This window comes from Nematolebias whitei, chromosome 1 (assembly GCF_014905685.2).
Source record: "Nematolebias whitei isolate Nwh7 chromosome 1, NemWhi1, whole genome shotgun sequence".
NCBI lineage: Eukaryota > Metazoa > Chordata > Actinopteri > Cyprinodontiformes > Rivulidae > Nematolebias > Nematolebias whitei.
This window is the reverse complement of record NC_056498.1, coordinates 17,103,612-17,114,314: the sequence shown is the minus strand read 5'-3', so window position 1 is coordinate 17,114,314 and position 10,703 is coordinate 17,103,612. Positions and strand designations below refer to the sequence as shown.

General features: G+C 43.4%; 1 protein-coding gene across 1 annotated transcript in view; it reads left to right on the top strand.

Annotated features, from left to right (window-relative positions):
* The window catches only part of lpcat4 (lysophosphatidylcholine acyltransferase 4), a 31,659-nt gene extending 27,561 nt beyond the window's left edge, over nucleotides 1–4,098 (top strand). The window contains exon 13 of the mRNA XM_037682711.1: nucleotides 3,781–4,098. Coding sequence (XP_037538639.1) covers nucleotides 3,781–3,953 — 173 coding nt within the window. The 3' untranslated portion in view covers nucleotides 3,954–4,098. The remainder of the gene's footprint in view (nucleotides 1–3,780) is intronic.
* Nucleotides 4,099–10,703: the final 6,605 nt, after the last annotated feature.

The following is a 10,703-nucleotide window of genomic DNA, read 5'->3' as shown; positions in this document are numbered from 1 at the left end:
GTGATACACACTGAGGGCTGCGTGATACACACTGAGGGCTGCGTGATGCACACTGCGGGCTGCGTGGTGCACACTGCGGGCTGTGTAGATGTCTTTCTCAAAGACCTGAGACCATGTGCTGCAGCAGAGACAGTTTAGAGGTCTTTGAGTCACCAATACTGACATCTCTCGCCTCCAAACCTTCCCCTGTGCTTCGTCATTAAACCCCAGAGCAGGACACCAGGACCTCACACTTTAGGATGGAGGCAGGCGAGGCCATGCTGCGTTGAGTTGTGTGGGTAGTCGGACCCAGACAAGAATTTAATCTAGACTAGTAATGGAAACCGAAAGTTACGTATGTAACTACGGTTCTAAGAATCCCGGATGACTGCCAGAGGGCGGTGCTGAAAGCACTGAATGTTCCCTTCGCGCATGCGCTGTTTGACTAATAATACCAACGAAGTCACAGGTGTGACACGGATGACCAATCAGAGGCTATATAGCCCGACGTCATCCGCAGCTCTGCTCCTACAGAATCTTCTCGCGGAACGCAAGGATTCTGAGTGACAGAGAAGCTCTGGCGGTCATCCGGGATTCATAGAACCATAGTTACATACGTAACTTTTGTTCTATTTCATCCCTCCTGACCGCCAGAGGGTGGTGCTGAAAGCACTGAATGACTGATACCAACGATGTCACAAGAAATCCTTAACACCCACCTCACTGAGGAGGCCCAGAGGACCCTTGTAGACCCCTGGCCCAGGGGATGAGGGGTGGCCACGTTAACTCTATAAAATCTGGTGAATGTGCTTGGGGAAGCCCATGATGCAGCAGCACATATTGCTTCCAGCGGAACCCCTCTCAGGGCAGCCAAGAAAGCGGAGATGCTCCTGGTAGAGTGAGCCTTCAAGCCGACCGGCAGGGGGCCAGGCCCTGCAGCATAGACGTGGCAGATGACGTCCACGATCCAGTGGGAGAGGCGCTGTTTGGAAAGAGGACAGCCTAACCTATGGCCTCCATAACACACAAACAGCTGGTCTGAATGTCTTATCACAGTAGTAGCTGCAACGTATGCCTCCAGTGCCCTCACCGGGCACAATAATCCAGACCCCTCACCAGGCGTAGGCTGAAAACGTGCCAGCCTCAACGGTTAGTTACAGTGAGAGTGAGATAACACCTTTGGTACAAATGCAGTGTTTGGCCACAAGGTAACACACGAGCCCTCAAGGCCCCACCAGAGACATGAGGGGCTGACTGAGAGAGCATGTAGCTCGCTGACCCTCTTTGCTGAGGCAATAGCCAACAATAAAGCCGTCTTGCATGAAAGCCACTTGAGGTCCGCCTGCGTCAGAGGCTCGAAAGGAGGATGGCACAGAGCTTCGAGAACCAAGGGCAGGTCCCAACCTGGTGCTCGTGGAGCTGTCGGCGGGTGTGACCTACGGGCACCACGCAGAAGAAGAGAGACTAGATTATGGCTCCCTACCATACAGCCATCAATGCCAGCGTGATTAGATGATATTGCCGCTACATAAACTTTAAGCGTCGAAGGAGAGCGACCCTTACCAAGTAGAGACTGGAGAAACTCCAGAATGGTGGGTACTGTACAGGAGACTGGATCCTTATTGTGAACAGAACACCATTGGGAAAACGGACGCCACCTGTTTTCGTACTGCTGACGAATGGAGGGTGCCCTGGCGCCCAGGATGGTGCATCTGACGGGGCTCGAAACTCCAAGTCAGCTGCTGTCCTAGCCTTGCAGTGGCCACACCCACAGCCGAAAACATTGAGGATTGGGGTGCCATATCAGTCCCCCCAACTGAGACAGCAAGTCCCTCCTGGTCAGAAGACACCATGGGACGCCCTGACATAGACTTCGTAGCAGTGGGAACCATGGTCGCGCTGGCCAATACAGAGCCACCGGCAGCATCCTGTGGCCCTCCTCGAGGACTCTCTGAAGGGTTGGACAAATTAGAGAAAGGGGTGGCCAAGGATGAGCCAATGCATCCTGGCCCAGCGCACCCGACGCCCCCGTAAGAGAGTACCATAGGGGACACCGAGTCGACTCTTCCGTCGCAAACAGGTCTATCTCTGCCTGACCAAAACTGTCCCAGATCATCAGTACTATGTCGCTGTGGAGGGACCACTCTCCTGGAGGGGACCCTTGGCGGGAGAGAAAATCTGCGACCTGATTGTGTCGCCCTGGTAAGTACGCTGCCCGCAGGGTGGACAGGCGAGGAGAGGCCCATTCTAGGAGCTCTCTGGACACTCTCAGAAGTTGTGCTGACCTGGTGCCCCCCTGATGATGGTTGATGTGGTAGACAACAGAGGTGTTGTCTGACCGAACAAGAACATGCCTCCCTTCCAGGTGAAGCAGGAAGGGCCTGAGTGCCAAGTGCACTGCATGCAGCTCCAGCACATTTATAAGCTTGGAGTGGTCCCTTTGATCCCAGCGGCCCTGAACCGCTCTGCGTTGCCACACAGCCCCCCATCCCATGGAGCTGGCATCTGTCGTGACCACTTCCCTGCGACACACTACCACTCCCATGGGGACACCCCTGGACAAATAATCTTCGTCCCTCTTTGGAGTCAAGGCATGAAGACATGACCACGTCACTGCAAGCTTGCGATGCCTGTGCAGCCTGGCATCCAGGCGAAAGCTGTTGAGCCACCTCTGCAAGGGGCAAAGTGACAGCAGGCCTAAGGGCACCACCCGAGTGACTGATGTCAGCTTGCCAAGTAGTTGTAGGAAGGCAACATAGGGGAGCTGCCTGAACCGACTGACCGGCTGGAGTATGCCGGACACCCTTTGAGCGGATGGGCGAGCTCTCATGGAAGATGAATCCAGAACCACCCCAAGAAAGGTGGTCGTCTGGGAAGGGATCAGGCAGCTCTTCTCCAGGTTGACATTGAGGCCCAACTGGGACATATGAGCGAGCAGGCGGTTTGTGTCGTGAAAGGCACAGGCCTGAGACGGGGTGCAGAGAAGCCAATCTTCTAAGTACGGCAGAATCTTCACTCTGCAGGCCTGCAGAGGAGAGAGGGCTGCCTTCACGCACCGAGTGAACACCCTCGGGGAGAGAAAGAGCCCGAATGGGAGTACCCGGAACTGCCAGTGGTGACCCCGATAGGCAAACCTGAGAAAGCGGTGATGTTCTGCCGCAATAGGCACATGAAAATATGCATCCTTCAGGTCTACAGACGTGAACCATTCTTACCTCATGACAGCTTGAAGGACTTCTGCTGTCGTGAGCATGTGGAAGGGCAGCTCCCTTAGGTACTGGTTGAGTCCCCTCATGTCTAAAATGGGACGAAACCCGCCCGTCCTCTTTTGCACAAGGAAGTAAGTTGAGTAATAGCCCCTTGGGTTGTTGCAGAGGGTCCACTGCCTCTATTGCGCCCTTGGCCAGGAGGGCGGAAAGTTCCTGGTCTAGTGCTCGAGCTTTCACCGGGTCGGCGATTACAGTCATCTTGACCCGGCATGAGATATGAGGCTGCCGTCGGAACTGTAGCTGGTGATTAGCCAATTTATAAATATGGGGAAAATCCATAAATAAGTTGCTTCGGCGTATAAGTAGTAAGGCATGTAAATTATGCTAAAAACTGCGACTTATGGGGTGAAAAGTATGGTATTTGGACTTAATGTTGAAACAACTTACCGTCAGAGCTTTTTTTTTCCTCTTCATCCCCTGCATTATGCTAAACTGATAAAGGGAGCTTGCTGTAGCAACATAAATCATGATTCTCTGACCGAAGCTGCTGCTGTCTGCTAACAAACACTGACTGACGATAATTCATCCACAGAAAATCTCCTGCGAGTGCTGACGACCCATCCCACGTATCAGAAAGTGGTGAACGAGTACCTGCAGCTGGAGGAGGCGGGCTCTCAGCTGTCACTCAACACTCTGCCCAATGGGAAGGCAGGGAACAACGGACTCGTTCACAACGGATCCTTTCAGCACAGCAAGCGTGACTGAGAACGTTTCCAGAAACTCATCGCACTTTTTTTTTTCTCATCTTGTGGAACTAAAATTCACAAAGGGTCTACTGTTTTTTAAACATTTTATGAAGATCTTTGTATTTTTAAGTGTAGCATCACTTGCACAGATGTGAATGTTTCTGATGTCAGGATCAAATAATGCCACAAAGCCTCTGGAGTTTTATTTGTTCCTAAAGGGATGAATGACGTGCCCTTTTAATTCTTCTGCATTTTGTGTGTGTGTGTGTGTGTGTGTGTGTGTGTGTGTGTGTGTGTGTGTTTGTGCGTACTAAACAATGCAAGTCTTTATTCGATGTAAATAATTAAGATTTTATGTTGTTTATTTTGACAATAAAAAGCTGTTTAAAAACAAGTTTTTAGTATTTTGTGGATTTGTTGGTTTTCTGCTTTCCATTCCCGCACATCTTGGCCGGACTGCCCTCGAGCTTCTCCTGTCCGGTCTCCACTCTTAATTTAGCTGCTTTGGTCTCACTTGGGCCCTTGTCCCTCTTGTTGGTGTGGTGTTTCTCTGTTGGACCCTCGGAGCCGACCTGTCCTGCTCCCTCTCTCCGAGCTGCCTGCTCTGGTTTTGGTGGTTTGATCGCAGGTCGGTTCTTTTTAGGTTTAGAAACTTTTGACTTCAGATCTTTGGGTCTGGTTTCCAGGCTTTGTTGCAAAGTCTCTTGGCTCCACTTGGTGTCCATAGCAACAGCCAATTCCAGACATTTCTCAGTTTTCCCGCAGGTGGACTTCAGTTTTTTTAAATGTTGCTTGGGCTTGCATCTGTCCTCTGCCTGTGAACCTCCTGAAGCTTTTCGTCCACCTCCTTCAACACTCTGGTCTTTTTTTGGCTGAATTAGAGATGAGGTGTTTCCAGAACCCTTGGACCTCTCTGCGGTAGATTTCTTGGAGACCCTCTCGCTGCCCTCTCCTCCTGCTTTTCTTTTTAATGGACTTGGAACGAGCACAGACATAGGTTCACTTGCAGTTTCCGGTTCTCTCTTTGAGTTGTGGCCCCTCGCTTTAGGTGAATTTACTTTCCTCTCGGTGACCGTACTCTTTGGATTTGATTTCACAACTTTAGGGGTTTGGCTCTCTACTTTACTTTGTGTTGCCATCAAAATGGCTGACATTTCTTTGAAAAAACCGAGGGGTTTACCTCCTTTACATTTAGTCTTTTTCAGATGATGATCCTTGCTTTCTGCTTGCACCAGTCTTCTTCCTGACGGCTGTCTGTTCTGCTTTTTGTCATTTCTTGAGTTACTCTTTGGGATGAGATCATCCATTCTCCACATGTTGTCTTCAGTTTGATTCCTCTCTGGTCTTACGATCTCATATCTATCTATTTTGGTACTTTGACCTGGCAGACTTTGACAACGTCTGATCGTCATGCAGATCTTTGGATTTGTTTCACGCTCTGTGTTGTCCACCTGCTTCCTGATCAGTCCTAATGGCACTTCTCTGTCTGTGAAAGTTTGCTGGTTCTTTTTTGTTTTTTTGGTACATTCAGCGAAACTTCTCGCACGCCGCTGTCGCCGATCATCCTTTGCAGTCGTAAGCTCAATGGGAACAGCATCTTGCTGTTCTGGTTCATCGTCAGAAAGGGCTATGAGATCTTGGAAGTAGCAGTATGGAGAAATGGCGTTGCCGTACCCTTCACATGATGGAGACACGCTGTTCATCAAATCATCTTGTCTCTCAAGAAGGTGTGATGGCAGGAGCGGAGAAATGGTGCATGGATTGTTCTCTGATCTGACGACGTCCGGTGAATCCTCTCTGGTTTGCTGTAAATTTGGGTCCGAGTTTAGGAACCAAAGATTTCCATCATCATAAGAGGAGTTCTCTTCAGTGAAAGAGTTGTTCAAGAAGGAATGTGGCTGGAGATGTGTCCAGACTGTCTGTAGAAAGAGAAATATGACTTAAATCAATCTTTAAGTTTGGAGCTTTGTAAGTTATAAACCATATTGCACAGGTTGTAAATGGCTCTTCCAGTGAGCTCAGTTTAATGTCTTGTCTGTGGGGTGCCGTTTGTAAGGTTACACAGTCAAAAATTAACAGTAATATTTTTGTTTATTTAGCCATTCATAAGAAAAAAAAACTTTTTTCAGGGTCATATTTTCATGTTGTTCATAATTTATAAATGTAATAGTTCCAAATTAAATATTTAATTTACAAGCTAAATATTTAATTTATAAACTAAATGTTTGTCCAAGCTAAATGTTTAATTTACAAACTAAATATTTAACTTGCAAGTTTAAATATTAGCTAATTTATTTTGGAAACTAAATGTTTACTTTTGGAAAATATTTAGGTCTGAGCTTAATATTTAGTTAGCAAATTAAATATTTATTTTAGGAATTAAATGTGTAACTTATAAATTAAATGTTTAGTTTTGAAAATAAGCATTTAGCTTGGAAATTATACATTTCATTTACAAGTTAAATATTTTGTTTATAAACTAAATATTTAACTTGCAAGTTTAAAATTTTAGTTTGTAAATTAAACATTTAGCTTGGACATAAACATTTAGTTTATAAACAAAATATTTAGCATGGAGCTAAAAATTTGGCTTGCTAACTAAATATTTAATTTGCAAGTTAAGTATTTAGTTTATAAACTAAATATTTAACTTGTAAATAAAATATTTAGTTTGGAACTATGACATTTATAAATGTATGAATAACATGGTGAAAATATGACTTTGTAAAAAAAAAAAAAAAAAAAAACTTTTTTTCTTATGATAGGCTAAATAAACCAAAAAATATTGCTGTTAATTTTTGATCGTGTAACTTTACAAACGGCACCCCATACTTGTCCACACCAATATCTTATGTGTTTGTCAAAGTATCCTTGTAAACGCCGCAGCATTTCTACAAATGTTTTCATCCACAAGGACACTGTAAATCGTCCAAAACGATTTAACTATGCCAGACCCTGTGTGGCACCGCAACACTGTCACAAAAATAAAAACGAGGCTTGAAGAATACACAGAACAATTGCATGCCGAGTTTGAAATGTAAACACAGGAGATAGTTTTCACTGGTGGTATGGATGAATCAGAGCTGGAGCTGTGATCTCATTTTATAAGTTGTTTTGGCCGAATGCTTGAAATTGTAAGGAAGGTGTTTCAAGCCTTTTACACTCTAAAAGCAGTTTAATAAGAGATATATATAGTGTTACTTCTAAAACACTGTTTCTATGTGAAACTTATATAAAGTACCTGTGTATTTCATACAAATACAAATATTGGAAAGAAACATCTTAAGAAGTTCAGCAGGATATTTACCATTTTCTTACACAACCAAATTTTTTTTTTTTACTTGGCATGGCCAAAGTGATAACAAAGGGGAACTCCCTGGTCTTAAGTCTCATTCACAAGACATCTGGACTGAGGTGCAGACTGTTCTGACCATCTCGGTCCATTCAGATGATGGGCGGAGGCGGCAAGGGGGTCAGAGTCGGCCTACCTCTCATGCTCCTCTGTGCATTGAGCGAGATAACCATGGAGCCGAGCTGGCCGACATAAGAACAAAATAAAAAAAATAGATCTGTGGCGCTGCAGCTAAGTAATGTGATGAACTGCTATTAGTTGGGTCCACCGCTCTTGAGATTAAATTAATTCAACCTTTATGTATACAGATAAATCACATTGAGCCTTGAAGACTCATTTACAAGTGAGACCTGAGCAGCTAACTGTAGCTTTTCCGCAGGATTATGGTATTTTCCAGCAGATGCATCATAATCCTGCGAAAAAGTTACTGACGGCTAAAGCTATAAAAAAGCTATAAAAGCTAAATAACAGCAAACAGATTTATTACTGAGGGAATATTGATGAATGTGAAGGTGAAAATGTAAAAAATAAAAATAGTTTGCATAACAAAGCTCCTCCCTGTGTGGACGGCCCGTCATTCTGACCAGATTAACGAGCTTGCGGCTAGTCTGAGTTGGGCAATACCAAAGTGGGTTACTCCTGCCCTCAAATGCCTTTTCTTAAAATTATTTCATAGCTTAATCCAATCATTTATAAATATTTACACTGTTAGCATCTTCATACTCCACAGTATTTTCCAGCAGAATTATCATAATCCTGTGAAAAAGCTACAGCTGCTGCTCTTATTTCCTGTTGTAAATGGCTGTGCATGAAAATGTGATTGTGAAGAGGAAGTGGAAACAGGTGAGTGCTTTAAGGAGTTTTTACTGCGGGTTAGTGAGCTCAGTTTTACATCTGGTTTCACCATTAACCAAAGCAGCTTTACTGACCAATTTATTTAGATTCCTCTAAAACCCCAATTCCAAAAAGTTCAGACTTGGTGTGAAAGACAAATAAAATATGATAATTTGCAAAACGGAGGCAACTCTGGATTTGAAAGCAACGCAACTCGGACACTGAGACGGGGCTAACAAAAGGTTGTAAAAGCGGATCAATCTAGAAACAATTGGAGCATTTTACCATTTATATTAACTGGCAACAGGCCACTAAGAGGACTGGGAATAAAGGGAATCCTTTTACAGAAACTGAATCTGCCAGAAGTAAAGATGGGCGGAGGTTCAGTGCAAAGCTGCATCTGAAAACGGTGAAACAATTTCAGAATATGGAACGTTCTGTTTGTGCACAAAGGACAAAGCTGAAAGTCAATATTGGATGGCTGTGATCTTTGGACCATCAGAGGCTGCTGCATTAGAAACTGGTTCTGTTCTGGACCTCACTGCATGGCTTCAGGAACATCTCCACAACTCATTAATAGAACTTGCTTCATTCTATAAATGCTGGTTGAAGCTCTATCGATCTAAAAAAAAAAAACAGCCATCTTCTCTGAGCCAAAGCTCAAATAAAACGGACTGAGGCAAAGTGGAAACTGTTCTGTGGTCAGATTAATGGAAATGCGAACATTTTCACATCCGTATTAAAAATAAGTTCTTTTATGAGTGGACAGTTAAAAGCCTGCCTCTCTGATGGTATATGGGTGCATTAATGCTCTTCTGGATTGGCAGCATTCAAATCTAGAGAGGCACTGTCGGAGCACAAAAAATATTTAGAACAAATACTCTCTTTTTCAGAACAGATCTCAGCTAGATGTCTCTAAACCTCATAGTGTCTCCATTAATACGTTGTAGTAAAGTCCAGGTGCTTGATGGACCTACACGAAGTCCAGATCTCTCACCAATCAAAAAACTTTTCACGCATCATGAAATACAAACTCCATGACATAAGACCCTTTTGAACAGTTAAAACCCTGCGTTAAACTAAAACAGGACATTCACCTCCAAAACTATCTCCTCAGGCTGTTTTTAAAGACGAGGTGATGGTTTATAGTGATAAACACAGACCTGCTCCAATATCTGAGGTATATAACAGGTTCACCATTTAGGACTTACTCCACTCAATATTCAAAGGATGGATCATTGGTATATTTTCATATACAAAGCCATGTTAGGAAAATGACCATCATGTATCTACTCCAAGTACATTTCACTGCAGAACACAGTCTCAGGGCCAGGCTGTGGTTTAAGGAACCCTTTGTGTGCACAGAGTCAGGAAATATGAGTTGGTCCTATTTCAACCCACGGTCTTGGAATGATCTGCAGCTTAAGTTGAGGTTGGAGACATTTATTCCTTTTACTACCGTATTTTTCGGACTTTAAGGCGCATTTAAAATCCTTTAATTTTCTCAAAAATCGACAGTGAGCCTTATGTATTAACTGGTTGTGCTTACGGACCTCGAACTGATTTTATGTGGTTATTGTGAACGAGCTGAATAAAGTTTGACTCATCTGTTTTGTTTCCCTTAATGCGCCTTATAATCTGAAAAATACGGTAGTTTTAAACAAAAACTCAGAGGTTTTAGTCACATCTTGTAACATTTAAGTGTCTTAAATTGTGATTTTTTTTTTTCAAACTTGCATTGTATTTTATGTCTTATTACCAGATGTTTTGTAAATATTTAATACTACTTGTTATTAAGACTGTTGCTGTATTTGTAGTGGCTTGTTTGCACATTGTCCAGGTCATCCTTGTAAAAGAGATTAATAATCTCAATGGGGTTTTTTTTTCCTGATAAAATAAAGATTTAAATAAAAACTTTCTGGGATGTGTTACCATAAAATTCACATTTGTCTTATTTCCACAAAGTTGTAAAATTTTTAGTAAACATATTAACTGTTTGCTACAAATGTAAAAAGTAACGTTTATGATTTGCAACATGTTTTCAGCTTTAAATGTACATTTTTATACATCGCATTGTATTTATTTATTTTTAATTGGGCTTGTATTTCAGCTCTAAATCTGATTATAAACATAAAAAAAGAACATCTGGCTGTAAAAAGGACAGAAGTGGGTTCAGTTGGCATCATTTGGGACCAAAGTTAAACCCAGATTAATTAAACCTTCTTGCATGTTTCAACTAAACCATTGATTGGAAATTATGAACATCTAAAATTAAATACTGTCCTTTAAAAAAACAACAAGTATTTCTCAATTTTTTTGGTGCTTGTTCTTTACTATAGGCTTTAAATTATTGTCTCACTACTGTCGGCTGTTTTTTTCCAGTCAGAAAGGTTGAAGGACTCTGGGTCTGAAGAAAGGAGGGAGTTCAGAAAGTCTGTGTTCAGGACCGACTCCACCTGGTGGGAACACACGAGCACAGAATCACGGGCAGAGCTAAAGAAAACCACAAGTCCTGGGTTGGTTGCACGGATGTGTGCACACCAGACATTTTGTATGTTTTATGTAACTTTCCCTGCAGCGTAA